Source organism: Mustelus asterias, chromosome 17 (assembly GCF_964213995.1).
Source record: "Mustelus asterias chromosome 17, sMusAst1.hap1.1, whole genome shotgun sequence".
NCBI classification, from domain to species: Eukaryota; Metazoa; Chordata; class Chondrichthyes; order Carcharhiniformes; family Triakidae; genus Mustelus; species Mustelus asterias.
The window spans coordinates 11867838-11892767 of NC_135817.1; the positions used below are offsets into that span (position 1 = coordinate 11867838).

Below are 24930 nucleotides of genomic sequence, written 5' to 3' on the forward strand. Positions count from 1 at the left end.
AAAGAAAATGCTTACAAAGTGGCAAAGATTAGTGGGAACCTAGAGGATTGGGAAATCTTTAAAGGTCAATTGAAAGCCACGAAAAAAGCTATAAAGAAAAGTAAGATGGATTATGAAAGTAAACTAGCTCAGAATATAAAAACAGATAGCAAAAGTTTCTACAAATATATAAAACGAAAAAGAATGGCTAAAGTAAACATTGGTCCTTTAGAGGATGAGAAGGGGGATGTAATAACTGGAAATGAGAAAATGGCTGAAGCATTGAACAGGTATTTTGTGTCGGTCTTCACAGTGGAAGACACAAATAACATGCCAAAAATTGATGACAGGAAGGCTATGGCAGGTGAGGACCTAGAAACTATCATTATCACGAAAGAGGTAGTGTTGGGCAAGTTAATGGGGCTAAAGGTAGACAAGTCTCCTGGTCCTGATGGAATGCATCCCAGGATACTAAAAGCGATGGTGGGAGAAATAGCAAATGTCTTGGTGGTAATTTACCAAAATTCGTTGGACTCTGGGGTGGTTCCTGCAGATTGGAAAACAGCAAATGTGACGCCACTGTTTAAAAATGGAGGTAGACAAAAAGCGGGTAACTATAGGCCAGTGAGCTTAACTTCTGTAGTAGGGAAAATGCTTGAATCTGTCACCAAGGAAGAAATAGATATCAATTGTCCCATTGGTAAGAAGCAGCATGGGTTCATGAAGGGAAGGTCATGTTTGACTAATTTGGTGGAATTCTTTGAGAACATTACATGTGCAGTGGACAATGGGGAACCTGTGGATGTGGTGTATCTGGATTTCCAGAAGGCATTTGACAAGGTGCCACACCAAAGACTGCTACATAAGATAAAGGTGCACGGTGTTACGGGTAATGTATTAGCATGGATAGAGGATTGGTCGACTAACAGAAAACAAAGAATGGGGGTAAATGAATGTTTTTCTGGTTGGCGATCAGTGACTAGTGGTGTGCCTCAGGGATCAGTGTTGGGACTGCAATTGTTTATGATTTACATGGATGATTTGGAGTTGGGGACCAAGTGTAGTGTGTCAAAATTCGCAGATGACACTCAGATGAGTGGCAGAGAAAAGTGTGCAGAGGATGCTGAAAGTCTGCAAAGGGATATAGATAGTCTGAGTGAATGGGCGAGGGTCTGGCAGATGGAGTACAGTGTTGGTAAATGTGAGGTCATCCATTTTGGTAGGAATAACAGCAAAATGGACTATTATTTAAATAGTAAAAAATTGCAGCATGCTGCTGTGCAGAGGGACCTGGGTGTCCTTGTGTAAGAATCACAAGGAGTTGCGGGTGCAGCAGGTAATTAAGAAGGCAAATGGAATTTTGTCCTTCATTGCTAGAGGAATGGAGTTTAAAAACAGCGAGGTTGCAGCTGTATAAGGTGCTGGTGAGGCCATACCTGGAGTACTGTGTACAGTTTTGGTCTCCTTACTTGAGAAAGGATACACTGGCACTGGAGGGGGTGCAGAGGAGATTCACTAGGTTGATCCTGGAGTTGAGCGGGTTGGCTTATGAAGAGAGACTGAGTAGACTGGGGCTATACTCATTGGAATTCAGAAGAATGAGGAGAGATCTTATAGAAACATATAAGATTATGAAGGGAATAGATAAGATAGAAGCAGGGAAGTTGTTTCCACTGGCAGGTGAAACTAGAACTAGAGGGCATGGCCTCAAAATAAGGGGAAGCAGATTTAGGACTGAGTTGAGGAGGAACTTCTTCACACAAAGGGTTGTGAATCTGTGGAATTCCCTGCCCAGTGAAGCAGTTGAGGCTACCTCATTGAATGTTTTTAAGGCAAGGATAGATAAATTTTTGAACAGTAAAGGAATTAAGGGTTATGGTGAGCGGGCGGGTAAGTGGAGCTGACTCCACGAAAAAATCAACCATGATCTTATTGAATGGCGGAGCAGGCTTGAGGGGCCAGATGGCCTACTCCTGCTCCTCGTTCTTATGTTCTATAGCATTTTCAGGACCAATCAAAAGAAATAAGCAATATCTGGCAATGATGGTAAAGAATTCTATTGCAGCATTAGAATGGAATTACATTCTGGGGGGTAGCTGGCAATTCAGGTAGGTGTCCCACTAGCATTTATTCAGGATAACAAGTGCTTGATGTAAATGAAAGCACTTCAGCATTGCTGCAACCCATCTACAAATGACAAGGTGAAATGCTTGACCTGTTTATCTGTTATTCACAGAGAAATAGGGTACCAATAGATCTTTCTGCACTTCATCCAAAAATGCTATGGCATCTTGGTGAAAACAGCACTCCATCAGTAATGCGCTAAAGCATCAGCCTCGGCTTGAATCCACTGACCTCAAACTTTGAGGCAGAAGTACAGGACTGCACAAAAGCTACCACTGCATACCATAGAATTCCTACAGTGCAGAAAGAGACTATTTGACCCATCAAGTCTGTATCAACTATCTGAATGAGCATCCCCTCCGCCCTATCCCCTTAGCCCCACACATTTATCATGGCTAATCCACCTAACCTACACATCTTTGGACACTAAGGGGAAACTTAGCATGGCCAATCCACCTAAACTGCACATCTTTGGACAGTAGGAGGAAACCAGAGCACCTAGAGGAAATCCCCGCAGACAGAGAGAACGTGGAAACTCCACACAGTCACCAAAGGCTGGAAATGAACTCAGGGCCCTGGCACTTTGAGGCAGCATTGCTAACCACTGTGCCATTCCGGGCGGCACGGTAGCACAGTGGTTAGCACTGCTGCTTCACAGCTCCAGGGACCTGGGTTCGATTCCCGGCTTGGGTCACTGTCTGTGTGGAGTTTGCACATTCTCCTCGTGTCTGCGTGGGTTTCCTCCGGGTGCTCCGGTTTCCTCCCACAGTCCAAAAGATGTGAGAGTTAGGTTGATTGGCCATGCTAAAATTGCCCCTTAGTGTCCTAAGATGCGTAGGTTAGAGGGATTAGTGGGTAGAATATGTAGGGATATGGGGGTAGGGCCTGGGTGGGATTGTGGTCGGCGCAGACTCGATGGGCTGAATGGCCTCTTTCTGTACTGTAGGGTGTCTATGATTTCTATGATCTGCTACTGCTCCTGTATTGTGTCCTGTCGCCGAGAGCCAATTATTTTCTATCTCCATTTTTATTGCCCTTCCTTAGCTTCATTTAATCTTGCATTTGTCGACATAAAATTTGCCAGTCATTATCAGCTCATCTCCCCAATTTATCGGGATGGCACAGTGGCACTGCTGCCTCACAATGCCAGGAATCCAGGTTCGATTCCCAGCATGGGTGGCTGTCTATGCGGAGTCTGCATGTTCTCCCCGTGTCTGCGTGGGTTTCCTCCGGGTGCTCCGGTTTCCTCCCATATTCTGAAAGATGTGCTGATCAGGTGCATTGGGCCATGCTAAATTCTCCCTCAGTGTACCCAAACCGTCACTGGAGTGTGGCGATTAGGGGATTTTCACAGCAACTTCATTGCGGTGTTAATGTAGGCCTACCTGTGACACTAATAAATAAACTTTAAACTTTATCTTGATTCCATCATATTTGATGTTGTCATTTACTTAGGATTTTGAGCTGGATCGCCAGATTCGAGAAGAAGTTGAGAGACAAATAGCTGATCGGATTGAGTTCGTTTACAAAGAAATGGCATGGGAACAGGAAAAGTATCGCATTGGCCTCCAAAAACTCCAAACCAGGTGAAGTGTTGAATATGAGTATCAATTTTCCAAATGTTCGTAATGCTGTCATTAATCAGTCGATGTATCACCACATTTGGATTATTAGTGGAATCATGAGAGAACTTCCAATAGTGCAAAGAAGAGCTACTTGTCTTCTCCATGTGCCTGGTTTATGTCATTGTCTGTTTCCTGCGAGACCTGCCTGAGTTAATGAAGTGGAGAGGCACATACAGGTGCGTCCCGTGCTTGTAGCAAAGCCAATGAATGTACTGACATGTGACGTCAGTGATCTGACTACACTGACACAAAATACCAAATTTGATCATGGCAGGAAACATCTTAGTTATTTACTCCTGAAACCACAAGTATTATGAAACAAGCTGGGCCTTGTTGTGAGGCTATATAAAGGGCCATTCAAGAGGTTGCGGATGCTTTTTACTGAGGCAAAGCTTTTGGAAGCACCGTTGTGAACTGCTGGACCATTTTTGAAGTTTTCTGCTGACCACAGGTTGGGAGGAAATAAGCTGCCTTGCATAGGTATGGGGCACTAGTTGCAGTGCCACTTGCTGTGCAAGATGAAGAGGAGGGAGAGAAGGGCAAGTCTACAAGGGGGAAGAGGGAGGCCTCTCCGCAGAAGGCCCTACACACAAAGGGTGGTCTGGGAGCCACAGTCCTACACAGCAATGAGCTAGGAGTAGGAGGCTATGATTCGCAAAGGAGATTTACATTGAGTTCCACCACTTCCCTTTTTTGCTGACCTTGAGCCTCAAACCAGCATGAGGGCAACCTTCCAAGTGGACAACAACATATTGATATTTTCTATGTGTAGAAATACCAGAGACGTCATAGAAACATGAGGAAAGAGGATTGCATCCTCCTATCCCTGAGGAGTGAACAGCAGGATGGAAGCACCCGTGGGATCACCAGAACAAGCTTTCCAATGGTGACTGCATGCACATTGCTCTGTGGGACCCCACAACAACCCAGAGCAATACAAGAATGCAAGAGTTCTCTGACTTGTAATTAATGTACGACCAGACCAAGAAATTAATATTGGTCAATGCCTACTCTCTGACGGCATCCACAAAGCTCTTTCTGTGCCATCTCACAATACCAGCCATTTTCGGACCTCGTGACTGTTCAGAGGCAGGGGCCATCCCTCCAAACATGGGTTATGATTCTCTTCCACCATTCTACTGGGGATAGAAAACCTTCAATGAATGCATGAGGCTTACCCCATGCCATGAAGCAAATCATTGAGATCCTCAAACAAAGTTCTCTCCATGATATCTCTGCCATATATACTTGAAAACACCTTTAGGTTTTTGATGGCACTCTCCACAATGTTGCAATTTTGAGGAGCCAACTCTTAATCATCCTTCAAGACAAAGAGGACCATGCTCGTCATCTGGGTAGGGTTTGGTAGTGTTCCACTGGGTATTTAGGCGACTGGGAAGGCTGCACGATTCTGCTGCAAATAGGACAGGACAACAGAACTTTGAACAAGTTGCAGATATGCACTTGCTTTCACAGGGGGCAGTACCATTTTTTATTTAGTTGCCGCCAGGTGCAACGATCCTGAGCAAGCTTCTTCCAGGACTTGAATTTGATAAATAGGGGAGGCAGTGGCAAGGTATTATTGTCACTGGACTAATAATGAGAGACCCAGTGAAAGATCTCGGGACCTGGGTTCAAATCCCACCAGGGCAGATGGTGAAATTTGAATTCAATAGAAATCTGGAATTAAAAGTCTAATGATGACCATGAAACCATTGTTGATTGTCGTTAAACCCCATCTGGTTCATTAATATCCTTTAGGGAAGGAAACCTGCTGTCCTTATGTGGCTCCAGTTCCTCAGCAATGTGCTTCACTCTCAAAGAGAGTTGCACTTTTGATTAGGGAAAACATCACAGCAGTACTGAGAGGGGTTATATCTGAGGGTTCGGCCACTGAGTCTATCTGGGTAGAACTGAGAAATAAAGAAGGGGGAAATCACTTTGATAGGGTTATACTATAGGCCCCCAAATAGTCAGCTGGAAATTGAGGAGCAAATATGTAAGGGCGGCACGGTAGCACAGTGGTTAGCACTGCTGCTTCACAGCTCCAGGGACCTGGGTTCGATTCCCGGCTTGGGTCACTGTCTGTGTGGAGAGAGTTTGCACATTCTCCTCGTGTCTGCGTGGGTTTCCCCCGGGTGCTCCAGTTTCCTCCCACAGTCCAAAGATGTGTGGGTTAGGTTGATTGGCCATGCTAAAAAAACAAATTGCCCCTTAGTGTCCTGAGATGCATAGATTGGCGGGTAAATATGTACGGATATGGGGGTAGGGTCTGGGTGGGATTGTGGTCGGTGCAGACTCGATGGGCCAAATGGCCTCTTTCTGCACTGGAGGGTTTCTATGATTTCTATGATTCTATGAGATTACAGATAGCTCCAAGAAAAATAGAGTGGTAATAGTAGGGGATTTTAACTTTCCAAACATTGACTGGGACAGCCATAGTATTAGAGGGTTGGATGGAGAGAAATTTGTTGAGTGTATTCAAGAGGAATTTCCCATTCAGTATGTGGATGGCCCGACTAGAGAGGGGGCAAAACTTGACCTCTTCTTGTGAAATAAGGAAGGGCAGATGACAGAAGTGTTAGTGAGGGATCACTTTGGGACCGGTGACCATAATTCCATTAGTTTTAAGAAGCTATGGAGAATGATAGGTCTGTCCCAAAAGCTAAAATTCTAAATTGGGGCAAGGCCAATTTTGATGGTATCAGGTTGGAACTGTCAAAAGTTAATTGGACGAGTCTGTGGGAAGGCAAAGGACGTCTGGTAAGTGGGAGGCTTTCAAAAGTGTGTTAACCAGGGTTCAGGGTAAGCACATTCCTCTTAGAGTGAAGGGCAAGGTTGGTAGAAGTAGGGAATCCTGGATGACTCGGGATATTGAGGCCCTGGTCAAGAAGAAGAAGGAGACACATGACAGCTGGAGGCAGCTGGGATCAAGTGAATTCCTTGAAGAGTATAGGGGATGCAGGAATAGAGTTAAGAGATAAATCAGGAGGGCAAAAAGGGGACACAAGATTGTTTTGGCAGATAAGGAAAAAGAGAATCCAAATAGCTTCTACGCATATATAAAGGCCAAAGGAGTAACTAGGGAGAGAGTAGGGCCTCTTAAGGATCAACAAGGTCATCTATGTGCGGATCCACAAGAGATGGGTGAGATCCTAAATGGATATTTCTCATCAGTGTTTACTGTTGAGAAAAGCATGTATGTTAGGGAACTTGGGGATTTTGAGAGACAAGATCTGCAGGCATTTAGAGTCGCAAGGACTGATTAGGGACAGTCAGCATGGCTTTGTGAGTGGAAAATCATGTCTCACAAATTTGATTGAGTTTTTTGAAGGGATAACCAAGAAGGTAGATGAGGCAGTGCAGTTGATGTTGTCTACATGGACTTTAGCAAAGCCTTTGACAAGGTATCGCATGGTAGTTGTTGCATAAGGTTAAATCTCACGGGATCCAGGGTGAGGTAGCTAAATGGATACAAAATTGGCTTGATGACAGAAGCCAGAGTGTGGTTGCAGAGAGTTGTTTTTCAAACTGGAGGCCTTTGACGAGCAGTGTGCCTCAGGGATCAGTGCTGGGTCCACTGTTATTTGTCATTTATATTAATGATTTGGATGAGAATATAGGAGGCATGGTTAGTAAGTTTGCAGATGACACCAAGATTGGTGGCATAGTGGACAGTGAAGAAAGTTATCTCCGATTGCAAGGGGATCTTGATCAATTGGGCCAGTGGGCTGACGAATGGCAGATGGAGTTTAGATAAATGCGAGGTGATGCATTTTGGTAGATTGAACCAGGGCAGGACTTACTCAGTTAATGGTAGGACATTGGGGAGAGTTACAGGACAAAGAGATCATGGGTACATGTTCATAGCTCCTTGAAAGTGGAGTCACAGGTAGACAGAGTGGTGAAGAAGGCATTCAGCATGTTGGTTTCATTGGTCAGAACATTTAATACAGGAGTTGGGGCGTCTTGTTGAAGTTGTACAAGACATTGGTAAGGCCACACTTGGAATACTGTGTACAGTTCTGCTCACCCTATTATAGAAAGGATACTATTAAACTAGAAAGAGTGCAGAAAAGATTTACTAGGATGCTACCGGGACTTGATGGTAAGGAGAGGCTGGATGACTGGGACTCTTCTTTCTGGAGCGTAGAAGGCTGAGGGGTGATCATATCGATCTATAAAATAATGAGGGGCATAGATCAGCGAGATAGTCAATATCCTTTCCCAAAGGTAGGGGAGTCTAAAACTCGAGAGCATAGGTTTAAGGTGAGAGGGGAGAGATACAAAAGGGTCCAGAGGGGCAATTGTTTCACACAGAGGGTGGTGAGTGTCTGGAACAAGCTGCCAGAGGTAGCAGTTGAGGCGGGTACAATTTTGTCTTTTAAAAAACATTTAGACAGTTACATGGGTAAGATGGGTATAGAGGGATATGGGCCTAATGTGGGCAATTGGGACTAGCTTCGGGGTTTAAAAAAAAGGGCGGCATGGACAAGTTGAGTCGAAGGGCCTGTTTCCATGCTGTTAGCCTCTATGACTCTAAATGCCCACTGAAACGGAACGCAATTAGGGCTGGGCAATAAATGCTGGCCCAGCCAGTGATGCCTACATCCCGTTAAAAAATGAATGTAAAAAATATTAAAACTCCTCAGTGATACCTTCAGAGTGTCTTTGTAGTGTTCCCTTTGACTGCCATGGGAGTGCAATCCAGACTTAAGCTTTCGAGATTTACTTTGGTAAGTATCAAGCATTCTGGCTACATGACCACCACAACTCCCCCAGCTACCATCTCCTGATATCTGGAGACCACCTTGGGAGGAGGAGGAGGAGAAAGAGCCTTGTTTCATTGATCACCTCATTAGCGTGAGGTGCTATTTTTAACAATTGGCCTATTTATTCTCCGAGATCCCTTTGCTCCAATATAGCATTTAGATTCTTTCAAAGTCAAGTGAAACCTCCTTAGTTTTCTTACCAAAATGTAATGATTGGTGTGTCCCAAGTTGTGCATTTAGAAGTTAGATATTTAATGAAACAGTTAGATACATCATTTTAAAAAATGCCAAGTTAACTGTTGATATGTCCACAGGTTTCGAAATGCAGTGGAATTTGACTCCATTGTTGTGCATTGCTTCGAAAGTGATCATAAAGTATCAACATATCGGGTAACGACTTTGTCTGAAAAGTATCACAAGTTGAAGATTGATATGTTGAGGAGGAGCCTGATACAGACTGACCAGAGAAGCAAAGACAACCTTTATAAGGAAAGCAAATCAACGGGTAAAGCCCTTCCCAGGAATGCTCAGTAACCTATTATTTTGAAACCTTGCCCTTAATGAATGATATCATATTCCCCATAGCAATTTGCTGACCAACTTTATTTGCGACACCCCATACAAACTATTCAAAGCTGCTTCTGTTTGTTTTTAACTTGCTTATTCCTTTAATCTTAATTTCATTTCTGCTTCTTTGTTTTCTCTTTCTACTCACTCTCAGTAAGAACTCTTGTCTAGCTCATGCCCATCTATCCTTTACTGATCACTTGTTCCGGAATTGGTTCCAATGGTGTGGCATTTTTGTCAACTCTTTCCACTTTATGGTTACTACATCACTGATTAGTCTTGGTTTGCATGGATCTATTTCTGGAGTGACCCTCTTGCAAGGAACCAAAGGTTGCAGTGGTACTGTATAATATTCCTTCTTGATGGGCTAAGGTTATTACGTTATTTATGTAGGCCCCATAAGCTGCTCTTAATGATTTCCCATGTTTCATGTTGAGGCATGGACCACAGCTTCTAGTGAGAGAGATTGGATGTAGTAAATGCAACGATTGGCGACCACCAGTTAGCAAACAAACAACAGCTGTTTTATCACTATTTACACTATTTACAGAGCACTGTAACCAATGTCTTCATTCCACAGCACCAGGATCAATCTGACTGCAAAAACCCACTGTTGTGCCTGCCGCACAGTCTGTTTTAACCCTTATACGGTGGACAAATAACTGCGAGTAGACATCTTGTTAGTACAACCAATATTTATTTAAGACACACAATCAATAATCACCCACCCAACCAACAATAAGTTATCTTACAGAAAATACTGGAGTTCAAGTCCAACACAAGACCTTGACTTAACTTTGCGTGACTGGCAAGTACCCAGGCAGATATTGGCCTTTATCTGTGTGTTGGTCTCGGTCGTCCTCTGCGTAGTCTGGTCCTTTAGTCTGGTCTGGCACTCTGGCTCTGGTCTTCCTTCCTTCTCGGGTGTGGTGGCTCTCCTCGTGCTGGTCGTCGCTGGAGATCGTCACCGTTGTTGTAGCTCATTCACGGGGTCAGAGAGAGAGAGAGATTCTTGGTTGTGCAGCACCCTTTATACCCCGTTGGGTTTTGCGCCCCTTTTGGCTATTGCCAATCAATCGATTAGGACTTGATCGCCCTGATCGATAAAGTCCAATCGGGTGCTGCCACACCAATCTCTGGGTGTATCCCCAATGGCTATGTCTGTAGGTGCTGGGGGCGCATAGAATACACACCTCCCTCCCAAATAAGGGGTTACGGCGCCCCTATGTCTGGTAAACAACCCAGTTTGACCAGAAAGGTTCTTTTGTCCTGGAGATTACCCATATCCTGTGTATTCACTCGTCTGGGTTGCAGCCTGTTTATCTCTGTCTTTTAGGCTGCAGCCTGTCGTTTTAGTTCTTGCCCAATTGTCCCAGAGTGCTTTACAAATTGCCATTTTAGATGGCCCGTTTGGCCACACCACACAAAGCCACAATGACCCTGCACTCATTCTCCATTGGGCAATCGGGTCTTCCAATGCATGCCCCTTAAAGGGGCTAGCTACTACATCCCTCCCTTTTTAAGTCCCTTATTACACAGTACATTAATCACATCCAATTTCCAAAACATTAGCAATAATAAATCTTTTGAACACAGTCTATTAGAAACTCAGTCTGTCAGAGAAATTCCTCTTTCTCTGGGAGCAATGTAGCTCAACAGGTTGAGGTTTAAATGTATAGGTACTTTTGCTGGGGCTGACTTCACTGGGACTCTCTCCTGATACCAGCACATCACTTCCCTCTATTTCCTCAGTTTCATTAGGAGCAGCACTTTGGCCTGCTACTGACAACCACTTCACTCCTAGAAAAACAACAATAATATATGTTGGCACAATTGGATTTGGCTGTGACACTGGCTCATGGATCGACTCCCGTCTCCTCAAATGATCTATGTGTTTCTTCAAAACTTATCCTGCACCTTCACTTTGTAAGACAGTGGCCCCATCTTGGTCACCTTAACTCCAGGACCAACATGGTCCGCTGCCAAAATTCTTGACAAAAACCAAATCATCTATCTCAAAAGCTCTCTCGACCTTTGAAGAATCATGGTTCCTTTTCTGACAATTCTGCCTTGTCTCCACCCTCCCACTAAATTTGGAAACACCAGGGATAATCTGGTTCTCAAGTGTCAACCCAAGAGCAACTCAACTCCTATAGTGGTATGCGGTGGGGGGTGGGGGAGGGCGGGGGGGGAGGGGGGCGTCCTACAGGCTAACAGGAACCATGCTTTACTGGTGTCATAGAGTCTACAGTGCAGAAGGAGGCCGTTTGGCCCATCAAGCCTGCACCGACAACAATCCCACCCAGGTCCTATCCCCGTAATCCCACTTATTTCCCCATCTAATCCCCCTGACACTAAGGGGCAATTTATAATGGCCAATAAACCTAACCCGCACAACTTTGGACTGTGGGAGGAAACTGGAGCGCCCGGAGGAAACCCACGCAGACACGGGGAGAATGTCTAGCGACACAGGTGTCTGTTTCTTCATTCCAACCTTGAAGATCTGAACTGTACACTCAGCCAGCCCATTTGATGAAGGGTGATATGGTGCAGTTTGAATATGTTTAATTCCATTAAATGCCATGAATTTCTGGAATTCGGTCCTTGTGAGACAAGTACTTCTAGTACGCCATGGGTGGTGAAGCATTTTTGCAGTTTCACCACTGTGGCATATGAAGTTGTAGATTTCATTTCAAACACCTCCAACATTTCAAATGGGCATCCAGTGGGCATCAAAATTCTCACCCAAGGCCAACCTGGCTATTCCCAGGGGTATAACAGGACTTTGGCAGGTAATTTTTATTGTAATTGGCACTCGTCACATTGTTTCACAATCCTTTCTATATCAGTATCAACGCCAGGCCACCAAAAATAACTTCCTGCCAGCATCTTCAATTTGGAGACACCTGGATGGGCACGATGTAACTCTTCGAACAGTGATTCTCTTCCCGGTCTGGATCATTCCCAAAGGATGACACCATCCTCACAGCTAAGCTCATCTTTTGTGAGCTGATAAGGCTTCATTTTTTCTGAAGCTTTCTCATTCTTCCATCCATGAATTATATGGTAACAGTGGACCTCTATTTGTCTAATATTTAATTTTTTGTGTGGTCACAGGCAAAGTGTCCAGAAGATTTAAGGCCATTACAATCTCTTTCGACAATAGACGGGTTAGTGCACTTTCCGGCAACGGGAGACAATTTAAGGCATCCGCATTAGCTATGTGTACCTCAGGCCTATGCTCAAAGGTATATTCATAGGCCAACAAGAACAGGGTCCATCGTTGAATTATGGCAGAAACAATTGGTAGAATCGACACATTCTCTTTGAAAAGCCCCAAAAGCTGCTTGTAGTCCGTGATGATAGTAAAATGCCGTAGATAATGGCTAGGCCTTCTTTTTCCAACTGGGAGTACCTATGTTCTGCATCTGTTAGAGTTGTATCTAATGGGTCTTTCATACCCATCATCCATTCTGTTGGACAGAACAGCTCAATACTATATGGTGATGTATCACAAGTAAGGTCAAAATGCACTAATAAGCATGATGACTGGAGTGCCTGTTTCACTTGGTTAACAGCTTTTTACCATCGCTGGCACTTCTTTAATAGCACATGCAACAGTGCTCGCTATGTTGATAGTTTTGGGAGGAACCACCCATATAATTTATCATTCCAAGGAAGGATTTAAGTTCCAAGGTGTTCCTCGAGACCAATGCCTCCTTAATCACTCTCATTTTGTCCTCCATGGGTGTAACCCCTGTGTGTCAACCCAATAATCTAAATAAACCACCTTGAAAGTGCACTTTTCACTTTTTAGGTGCACTCCTGTCTCTTGATATCTCTTCAAAACTTTATCCAAATTGGTCAAATGTCCCTCTAAGGTGGATCCTGTAATTAAGACGTTGCCCAAACAAACAACAACTTTAGGCAGACCTTCTAGCAAACTCTCCATAGTACATTGGAAGATGGCACAAGCAGATGAAACCCCAAACAGTAAGTGGTCTATATTGGCACAATCCCTTTGAGTATTTATGGTGGCATATTCCTTTGATGCGTTGTCCAATTCTTTGATTTGATTTGATTTATTATTGTCACATGTATTAGCATACAGTGAAAAGTATTGTTTCTTGTGCGCTATACAGATAAAGCATACCGTTCATAGTGAAGGAAACGAGAGAGTGCAGAATCTAGTGTTACAGTCATAGTTAGGGTGCAGAGAAAGATCAACTTAGTGTGAGGTAGGTCCATTCAAAAGTCTGATGGCAGCAGGAAAAGCTGTTCTGAGTCGGTTGGTAGGTGACCTTAGACTTTTGTATCTTTTTCCCGACGGAAAAAGGTGGAAGAGAAAATGTCCGGGATGCGTGGGGTTCTTAATTATGCTGGCTGGTTTGCCGGGGTAGCGGGAAGTGTAGACAGAGTCAATGGATGGGAGGCTGGTTTGTTTGAAGAATTGGGCCACATTCACGACCTTTTGTAGTTTCTTGCGGTCATGGGCAGAGCAGGAGCCATACCAAGCTGTGATACCACCAGAAAGAATGCTTTCTATGGTGCATCTGTAAAAGTTGGTGAGAGTCGTAGTTGACATGCCAAATTTCCTTAGTCTTCTGAGACAGTAGAGACGTTGGTGAGCTTTCTTAACTATAGTGTCGGCATGGGAGGACCAGGACAGGATTGTTGGTGATCTGGACACCTAAAAACTTGAAGCTCTCAACCCTTTCTACTTCTTCCCGGTTGATGTAGACAGGGGCATGTTCTCTTCTACACTTCCTGAAGTCGATGACAACCTCCTTCGTTTTGTTGACATTGAGGGAGAGATTATTGTCGCCAGATCAGTTCACCAGATTCTCTATCTCATTCCTGGAATCTGTCTCGTCATTGTTTGAGATCCAATCCACTACGGTGGTGTCGTCAGCAAACTTGGAAATCGAGTTGGAGGGGAATTTGGCCATACAGTCATAGGTGTATAAAGTGTCTAACTGCTGGTAAATGTAGCTTATGTCCAGCTTAGTATACGTCAGACCACCAGCCAACTTCTCAGACAGATCCTCTATTTTGGGGATGGGGTACCTATCCAGTTTTGCAGCCTGATTCACCATTTGCTTGTATTCCCACAGATATGAACAATTTTGTCTGGTTTGACTACTAGCACAATGGGTGCTGCCCACTTTGCTTTGTACTTGTAGGGCGCAGGCCTCACCCTAAAAAATCTTGGGGTAGCTTCCGGATCCAGATGGATTTTTGCTTGCAATCCTTTGATCTTCCCAGTTCCTCCTGGAACACATCTTCATAGTTTTGATGACTGAGCAGACCCCCCCTTTTCTATTTTAAAAATTTCCATCCCGTTCAACTTGATCTCTTGGAGCCAATCATGTCCCAGTAAACTCGGTCCTTGGCCTGCCACCACTATCAAAGGTAGTTGTGCAGACTGCTGTCTATAACTCACTGCATCATGATTGTTCCTATTATTTTGATGGCCTCGCCTGTATAGGTAGTGTTGCCCTCAAATACGCGGTCAACAGACATTACGGACAAAGGCACTCAACTCAAATTATAGTTCAACAATCTTCTTCATTGTACCTTCCACGTTACCACAAAAGTATCAATTTCCACTACAAAAGATATCAAAACATTTTTACACACAAAATATTCAACCTCTGCCTTACTTTATTCTGTAGAAAATATCTAACCTCTGACTTATTTCATTATACACAAAGTATTCAAAAGGTGTCAAAAGCTTCACAAAAATATCCAAACTCACAACTTGGGCCTTGATACTACCCGAGGTGAGGCGAGGTGATTAGACTCTGTTCCGACACGTTTTGTTCCAATGCCTCCCACGTCCCAGACTCAGGGTCTTGTTGCTTCTTCTGTGGTGGTTGATCCCCGGTTACTGCGGCCAATGTTTCTCCTTCTTATAGAGATCCTGCTGGCATTGGTGTGCCTTCAGTCACAAACTCACAGGACAGGCACTAATAAATAACTGTATTTTTGGTCATGAATTCTCAGGGAGCGTGTCTCTTTCAGGGGGTCATATTTCTCTCAGGCGCACAACACACAGGGTTCTGTGTTCAATCACTGTCTGTTTAAGTTTATTTATTAGTGTCACAAGTAGGCTTACATTAACTCTGAAATGAAGTTACTATGAAAATCCCCTAGTCACCTGTTCAGATACACTGAGGGAGAATTTTACCTTGGCCAATATACCTAACCAGCATGTTTTAGGGACTGTGGGAGAAAACTGGAGCATCTGGAGGAAACCCACGCAGACACGGGGAGAACGTGCAAACTCAACACAGACAGTGATCCGAGCCAGGAATGAAACCCAAGGCACAGCAACAGCCACTGTCCAGTCACATCCTGTGCCTGTTCTTCACTACACATCCTAGATCTGATTATAATTAGCCTATTCAACTTGATCTCTTGGAGCCAATCATGTCCCAGTAAACTCGGTCCTTGGCCTGCCACCACTATCAAAGGTAGTTGTGCAGACTGCTGTCTATAATTCACTGCATCATGATTGTTCCTATTATTTTGATGGCCTCGCCAGTATAGGTAGTGTTGCCCTCAAATACGGGGTCAACAGACATTACGGACAAAGACCCTCAACTCAAAACTCAGGCTTTGCTGGGGGCTTTATGGATACCCATCAGGCTACAGTGGCCAGTCTAGCTGTGGTATTTTTCAACCTTAGGGGTTGAACTCCTTTTTGGAGATACTGGTAGGTCTGCTCACCTATGCTCATGGCGGACGCCCCATTGTCTACTCCATCTCCAGTGGGTGGCCACTTACTAACCACATCACTGTCATGGGGCCTATCTTGCCCGCTTTTAAATTATTTAATGACAAAACGTTCCATGCACCTACTGGGCAATCTTCCATATTATGCACTAGTGCCAGATTATTTACTCTGTTGGTACTGGGCAGGTCCTGCTTGCTTTTACACTTGTGCCCTTGATGTCCTTTTCTTCTGTACGCGAAGCACTCTGCTTCTCTAAATCTGATGGGGGGATGCCGGTGTTTGACTGGGTAGGTACAGTAAGGAGTCTCACAACTGTCGGACTTTAACCTGGTGTTGTGAGACTTTTTACTATCTCTAAATCTGCACATTTCTGGGGAGTGACTTCCAACATTGGTAGCACTCTGCATTATTCCTAGGCTGTTGCTTAAATCTTCTATTTTTTTTTCTCTTTCATTTCCTTAAACCAGTGCCTTCACTCCCAGTGCCACTGCTGCTCACAGTTTTCTGCCCTAACTGGTGAACCTCGTTGTGCTGTGCACTTTGCAGTTCTTGGGCACCCTTCTTGGCACTCTCCGTTGCTAAAGCCATTTTGAGAGCCTTGTTTAAAGTTAACTCCAATTTGGCTAACAATTTCTTCTGTATCACTGCGATGTTTACATCGCGTATCAATCAGTCCCTTAACATGTTGTTTAACACTGCCCAAAAATTGCAATGTTCCGCATTTTGTCTGAGCTACAAAGGCTGCTTTGCTCTCTCCTGGGGCTATCCCTGTGGAGTTAAATTCGTATCTTTATAATATTACCAAGGGCTTGTGGTGGTAATATCCTTTACTAACTCAATGAGCTCTGCAAATGTTTTTGTGTCAGGAATATCCAGGAATATTAAACTTTGGATCAAATTATGCATCTGGGTCCCACATGCAGTCAACAATATGACCTTCCTCTTATCCTCCTGCTCTATTTCATTATCATGGAAAAAATATTTCAATGCTCTATATATGCTGTACCCAGTTTTCTGTATCAACATCCAAAGGTCCTAATTTTCTGAAGAGAGGCACGGTTACTTATTTTTCGTTTTGCAGCTTGGACGTGATTAGACTTGTTCTGAAACTCTTACAAACAAAATTCCCTACAAATTTTCCATTGCAAACTGAGTTGCTGTTGTTTTCCTCGCCAGCCTTGTAGTAAATGAAATGATTTGGGACCACCAGTTAGTGAATGAACAACAACTGTTTTATCACTACACAATTTACAGAGCACTATAGCAGGTGTCTTCATTCCATGCACGAGGATTACTCTGGCTGCAAAAACCCACACACAGCCTTAAGCCCCCATTGGGTGATCGGGTCACATGACCCTTCTAACCGCCGCAAGCCCCTTAAAGGAGCTAGCTACTACAATGGGTGTCACAACTTGTTATCTAATTAATTACTGCTTTGCTTTCTTTAGGCATTGATAAAGGTGTGGCTGCACACCAAGACCTGGAAGTTGACTTGTTGAAAGATTCTCAACACGCACAAACAAAGATGAATGTTGGCATGCGACAAGCTGACAGACTGCAGAATTTAATGAATAAAGCAGAGAAGGCAAAGAACAAAATTGACCAGAGGAAAAAAGAATGGAAAGATCTGTGAGTGATTTTTCTTTTGTCTCTTTTAACTGTTTAAATGTTTTTGCTTTTCAGTGAAAGAAGTTAAGAAAGCAAGACTGAAAACCTTCCATGCAACATAAAAGTGCATGTATTCTGATTTCCATCACTCCATCATTGATGGACATGCCTTCAGCAACCTACGTCCTAAACTCCAAAACACTCTCCCTAAACCTTTCTCCCCCTCTATCATTTTCTCTTCCTCTAACCTTAAAATCTAACACTTTGACCAAAACTTTGATTAACTAATATGTCCTTGGTTGACTCATGTTAAATTTTATTTGATAATGTGTCTGAATTTCTTAGATGAGGTAGAAATGGAAATAAAAGCAAAATACAGCGGATGCTGGAAATCTGAAAGTGCTGGGGGAGAACTCAGCAGTTCTGATGACATCTGTGGAGAGAGAAACTCAATTAATGGCTGAAATTTTCCGGCCATTCCCACCGGCGGGATATTCTGGTCCCGGTGGTATGGAAGTGCATAAACTGGGAAACTCCATTGACAGTGGCGGGACCAAAAGATCCCACCACCGGCTCAATGGAAGGCTACCTCCACCAAAGTGAAACATGTGGCAAGAGGCGCGAAAAAGTGTTTCGACTCTCAAATGACTCTAGTTCAGACACAAAACATTAACTTTGTTTCTCTCTCCAAAGATGCTGCTGGACCTGCTGAGCTTTTCTGGCACTTTCTGTAGATATATATGTGAGTTGGTGTTGTAGTAATTGAATTGATTGTAGTTGACTCCTTTTAAAAATCCAGTAGTTAGTTTTGATATTAACTGATCAGTGATGAATGATTAATGGAATTACCTGTCATTGAGGGAAAATTGTGAACTATGTTTAGTACAGTGCTTTCTTACAAGATGTCACAGCTACTCAGGTGTAGTGACTAGAGTTCTATTGACAGCACTGTGCAGAACGGGGTAGTATGGATGTGGCCACCCCCCTCTGGATGGATGCCTAATTCTGGCCTCAAATATTTGGTCCCTCCTCTGACTTGCTCGACATTCAACAACTGATGAGTCTGAGAATATTTTGAATTCTGTGCACTGAGTGTTCTGAACTAATATGGCATCCCCAAACTTTTTAAGGTTCCTGATGCACCCCTTGAAGGTGCAGTAATAGGAAATCCCACAGCCATTTTGAGGTATTGCGCCGTTGTCTCTGTCCTTCTTTCCCACATGCCTGGCCAGTCAATGGCAAGCTCCCAGTGGCAGGACTATTGCTGCAGAACTATGGTGGTGAGAAGAGAATCTTCCTACTCCCAGTGCCAACCTAGTAGCTGATCCAGGCCTTTGCAGCAACATTGTGTAGATGAGCTTCCCCCTTCTCCCTATTTCTGTTTGATTCTCCTTTGATAAAGGTGTTTGTAAAAGGTGGGAAAACAAGGAACTCCTCACAAATATATTTATGATATAGCGACACACAGTGATCAGAGGGTGTCTGTCCTCAATCTGATGTCCATTGGATTTGGAGAAACTAATCACACAAGCCCATTGTTGCTTTCACCAGTTCCCTTTGAACACACCACTTTATTTATTTGGGCTTTGCAACAATCCAGCTGTGTTTCGGTGTCAAAACCAAGCGCTGAATCAAAATTGTGTGGCGACAGGCAAGAGTTTTCAGTCAGGTCAGGTCATGCTCCTGAAACTAAGCTTGTATGTGTCCACCTTCCACAAACTTGCACTATTCCAAAGCTCTGCTGCCCGTATCACATTATTGCCCCTCTGCCTATCAACTTACATTGGCTCCAGGCTCACCAACACCATAATTTAAAATTCACACCTTTGTGTTCAAATCCCTGATATCCTCGTTCCTCCCTATTTCTAACTTCCTCCAGCTCTACAATCCTCCAAGAAATCTGTGTCCTCCTTACTCTAGTTGTATGCATTCCTGATTTATTTTCCATTTCTGGCCTTCCTTGCCTTCAGCTGTCAGGGCCCGAAGCTCAGGCATTCCCTTTCTTCTCCCCACAAAGCTATCGAAAACGTACTTCCTTGACCAGGCTTTTGGTCGCCTGTTATATTGTCTCCTTTGGTTCAGTATCAATTCTTGTTTGGTAATGCTCCTGTGCAGCACCTTGAGATGTTTTACTATACTATATAAATGCAAATTGTTGAAAATGATGGCATTTCTATAGTACCTTTCACATTCATAGCACAGACTTTGTGTTTCACAGCTAATCAGTTGTTAGTGAAGTGTACTCAATGTCAAAATGTAGAAACACATCAACCAATTTGGTCCCACAAGCAGCAATGAGATAATGACTGTAGAAAAGGGCAACTGGAAGGCTGATCCCAGTTTCCTTGGAGTGCTTATTATGGAAGGGCCCTACCTGACTCCCAAATCTTTATTAGTCTGAAACTTTAGATATCTCATCCAATTTGGTGATTTTGATATATTTTTGATTTTGATAGATATTGAGGGTTACAGGTTTCCTTTGACAGCTCTTTGCAAATTCGTGACCTCTACCATCTAGAAAGACAAGGGCAGATACAGGGAACACCTGTTCCCCTCCAAGATACTCATCAACCTGACTTGGAAATAAATCGCAGTTCCTTCACTGTCGCTGGATCAAAATCCTCGAACTCCCTAACAGCACTATAGGTGTACCTACACTTCATGGATAGGTGGTTCAAGAAGGCAGCTCACCACCACCTTCTCAAGGACAATTAAGGACGTGTAAGAAATGCTGGGCCTTGCTAGTGTCACTCACATCCCATGAATGAATTAAAACATTATAACAAGTAAATGGAGTTGTAGTACTGATCAGCCATGATATTGTTGAATGGCAGAATGGGCTCAAGGAGCTGATTGGCACATTGCTGTTGTTATGTTCTTATGGTTGGGGGTGAGAAGCCTGAACATCATATCTACAACAGAAGCACAGCAGGATTCTTTACACTACTGCTCTTTCTTCTGTAGTTACATGAGCAGACCCGATGATAACTATGAAGATCCCAATGATGTGGCAGCAATTAAAGAAGCTCAGGAGAACATGGGAGATTTCAAGTTAAAGACCGCTGCTGACTACACTGTACCGGAACATCTGCGTATTAATGCAGAGAAGAAAAGGAATCAACTTATTCGCCTCGAGGAGCTGGTATGTATTCATTGGATTTGCTGTGGATTGTGGATCATGTTCACCTCTTCCACATAGGTTGAAGCCCCAAATCTATGGCCCCTGCTGTTTTTGAGGAGCACAGGATTGATTAATTACTGCTGAATGTACATCTAAGTGAGAATAGTATGGCGTAGAGCATCTGTCTAGCACAGTAAAAACTTCCTGAACATCCTGGTTCATTGGATTAATCAATTATGCATGCATATTGGGCTGTAGGAAATCTTTTGGATGTAGAGACATGCATAACAGTTACAGCATGGACCATTTGACTTGAACAGTGTCTCAGTGCTGATCCACTATGTTAGTAAGCAGATAATCACACCGATACACCCTGTTCCCGGTGCTATAATTTTGTTGTTATCAATGTCTCTCTAATCTGACTGCAGATTTCCTTCCAGAAAAGGAGGATGGGTCACAGATTTGGACTCTTCTCCACAATTTTGAGGTTTATAGTACACCCAACTAATGTGACAACACCTTTTTAATCTTTGAGCTCCTACCAGGTTCCCTATTGGCACTGGTTTCTCACAGCCTCTTTTATCATAATAAAATGTTGCACCCATAGTACAAAATTCAAAAACGGCTGAATAGAGGAGCAGGAAAAGACCACCAAACTCATTGGTTAGGATTATATTCATTGGAGTTTAGAAGAGTGAGAGGGGATCTCATAGAAACTTATTAAATTCTAACAGGGTTAGACAGAGTAGAGTCAGAAAGAATGTTCCCAATGATGGGGGAGTCCAGAACTAGAGGTCATAGTTCAAGGATAAGGGGTAAAAAACCTTTTAGAACTGAGGTGAGGAGAAATTTCTTCACCCAAAGGGTGATGAATGTGTGGAATTCACTACCACAGAATGTAGTTGAGGCCAAAATGTTTCTGATTTCAAGAAGAAGTTAGATATAGCTCTTGGGGCTAAAGGGATCAAGGGAATTGAGAGGAAGGTGGGATCAGGACATTGAATTCGATGATCAGCCATGATCAAGATGAATGGTTGAGAAGGCTCGAAGGGCCAAATGGCCAACTCCTGCTTCTAGTTTTTATGTTTCTATGCTTCATCAACTCCGCCCTACCCAGTCAATAATGCAAACTCGCATACTGTCCAAGCCCCCACCCAGATAGGCAAAATGTCAAGAAACAAATCTGCAGGCAGATTAACAAAAAAATCTAAGGAATTTCTCTTCAACGAAAAGGAGATCCAGACAACTTGGTTGACTATTTCTGTTGGTCTCACCTAAGTGACAACTTTTATGTGCATAATAAGAACCTATTGAGTTTGTTTTTAAAGGACTGTAGCAGTTTTATATTCACCACATATCACCCCCTGCAACAGGTGAGAGATTCAATGGGAAAATATATCCTGCCTTGTGCTGTGACTGAAGTGGCTCAGGACATCGGTCCAGTGCACAAGAACAGAATATTGAGAAATGTGGACAGAGCCATTTACGTAACACAATGTACAAAGTATTGAGAGATATGTACAGAGCTATGTACTTAAAATATACAATCCGTAAATGTGATAATTGAATGTTTTAAATCTCTGAATCGTATATGTCCCTTAAAATTCATCTCCAACTGCACTGATTTCCACCATGTGGCATATTTCTGAAGCCAGACTGGCAAATACATTCCCCTAACCTGTGACTCACATTGGACAGGTTTGTTAGCTCATGTTGCATGCAAGTTTCTTGGATTATCCTATGGTTGGATAATTATATATTACATGAAACTTCAATCATCAGGGTATTTATATCCAGGCAACTTAATGATTTTTTTTTTAACCATCTTTTATAGATTCATGAATTTAAAGTTGAAATGAGCAGAAAGGTAGTTAATCTTCGTGACACAAAGCTTGATATTATTGAGCAAATCACCAGACTGACTGAGGAGTTGAGGTCGATACAGATGAAGCTCGACGCTTCACAACATCTTCCTATTCCCATCGTTCCAAGTCTGTACCCTGATGAGGTGCCTGAGAAGTTGTTCCAAATTGACCAGGAAAAACTGCTGGAGTTCAGGGAAGAAGACAGTTCCAGCAAGAAACGCAAGAAAATGTCTGAACAGCTCAGTGACTTTGGAAAATCATCTGAAACTGCAAACGCATCAGAAGCTAGCTCAGTTCAGCAACTGGAACGAAATGCTACAAAATCACCAGTGACTGAGGTGATAGAACCATCACAGCTGGAGGCGGAAATCCAAATCATCGAAGAGAAAACAAATTTATATTTGCAAACTGCCGTCCTGAATAAGGTATGTTGCAGATGACAATGACAATAGGAGGCATGTTAACCTAAGTAAAAACATTCACTGGGTTTTAGTTAACCCAATTAAATATCATTCCTTTATAAAACATATGGTTTTACAGAAAGCTCAGAACAAAATCCACCGATGTTTATGAAGTTGAATGAATAAAGTATGTCTGATCAGTACTGAGCATTCTACCACATTCACGGACACCACAGCCTGGTATCAATATGACGATGAACATTATCCATTCATAGTCAGTGATATAAAGATGTAATGTTGGATATCAGCTGTCCCCAGTTTGGAGTTAAATATACTTTACTCATAAAATTTATAACAGTATATTACAAACAATTTCAAATTTAAAATGACAGAAAATAAGGTGAGAATGACTGCCCCTGACATCAAGGCAGTGTCTGGTCGAGTGTGTCATCAATCCCAGTGAAACTGGAGTCAGTGGGAATCATGAGGAAATCTCTCCACTGGTTGAAGTCACAAAGGAAGATGGTTGTGATTAATGGGGGGGGGGGGGGATGCATCAAGACCTGGACAACATTCAGGTTTTGGCTGATAAGTGGCAAGTGACATTCATGCCACAGAAGTACTTGGCAATGGTCATTTCTGAGAGAGATTCCAATCATCTTCCTTTGACATTTAATGATATTGCCATTGCTGAATCCTTCACTATCAACATCCTGGGGGTTACCATTGACCAGAAACTCAACCAGACTAGCCATATAAGTACTGTGGCTACAATGGTGCCAAGGAGAGAAGACATTGCCCTGGCAAAGAATTTGTAACCTGTGTTGAGCAGAGAGGCCAGTTTTACAGAAGGTGGAGACTACCCCCGCTCTTTAGCAGCAGGACCATGACAACCCTGCACCACGAGAGGACACCTCACCAGTCACTAGACTTTCTCGAGGACCCAGACATAATCATTCGTCAAGCCATCCCAGAGCACCCTGGGAACTTGGCGGCCAGCCCCTCCAGTCCTGGGGACTTGCCGCTCGAGAGGCTGTTGAGGGCGCTGATCAACTCTGCCAAACAAGCGGAACATCAAGCTTCTCGGCACCCTCTGGGCCAACCTGCAGCAGCCCATCCCACAAAACTCTGCCAGTATTCTCACCAGACAGATCCGGAGAGAACAGAGCAGTATTATAGGCTCTGGTTGGAGCTTTTACTCCCTCCAGATCCTAGGCAAGAGACCTGTCATTAGCCAGCAGTGTAAGGAGCTGATTACGGACCCCCTTGCCTTTTTACCAGTGAATAGAGGAAGGGGGAGCCATGGTCCAGATTCCAAAGGAACCTAATCCATGACCTCGCGTATGTGTCTTGGAACCCAATGAGTTACATGTCCTTCAGCACACCCTTTTTGTACAACCTCTGTAGGGCTAGGTCCTTGATGGTCTGACTGAGACAAGACTCCAGGTCGAGTACCAGATCCATAGAATCACTACAGTGCAGAAGGAGGCCATTCAGCCCATCGTGTCTGCACCAACTCTCAAAAGGAGCATTTTACCCAGGCCCTATCCTCGCAACCCCATTAACCCCACTAATCCCCCTAACCTACACATCTTGGGACACTATGGAGCAATTTAGCATAGCCAATCCAACTAACCTGCACATCCTTGGACTGTGGGAGGAAACTGGAGGACCTGGAAGCAAATGTGCAAATTCCACACAGTCACCCGAGAGTAGAATCAAACTTGGGTCCCTTGCGCTGTAAGGCGGCAGTGCTGTTTGGCAAAAAAATAGAAAAGGAGAATATTTCTTAAATGGTGAGAGGTTGGGACACACGGGTGTCCAAAGGAACTTGGGTGTCTTTGTTCATGAATCACTAAAAGCGAGCAAGCAGGTACAGCAAACAATCAGGAAGATAAATAGTATGTTGCCCTTCATCGTGAGGGGATTTGAGTACAGGAGTAAGGATGTCTTGTTGCATTATATAGAGCCTTGTTGACACAACACCTGAAGTATTGTGCACAGTTCTGGTTCCCTTATCTAAGGAAGGATATACTTACTATAGAGAGTGCAACGGAGATGCACCAGATTAATCCCTGAGATGGTGGCACTGTTGTTTGGGGAGAGATTGAGGAAATGTGTCGTATTCC

General features: G+C 43.6%; 1 protein-coding gene across 2 annotated transcripts in view; it reads left to right on the plus strand.

Annotated features, from left to right (window-relative positions):
* The window catches only part of cfap44 (cilia and flagella associated protein 44), a 218205-nt gene that overhangs the window by 146690 nt on the left and 46585 nt on the right, over window positions 1-24930 (plus strand). For both annotated transcript variants that reach the window (XM_078232289.1, XM_078232290.1), the window contains exons 21-25: window positions 3559-3689; window positions 8815-9005; window positions 17255-17435; window positions 20379-20556; window positions 22370-22825. In XM_078232289.1, coding sequence (XP_078088415.1) covers window positions 3559-3689; window positions 8815-9005; window positions 17255-17435; window positions 20379-20556; window positions 22370-22825 — 1137 coding nt within the window. The remainder of the gene's footprint in view (window positions 1-3558; window positions 3690-8814; window positions 9006-17254; window positions 17436-20378; window positions 20557-22369; window positions 22826-24930) is intronic.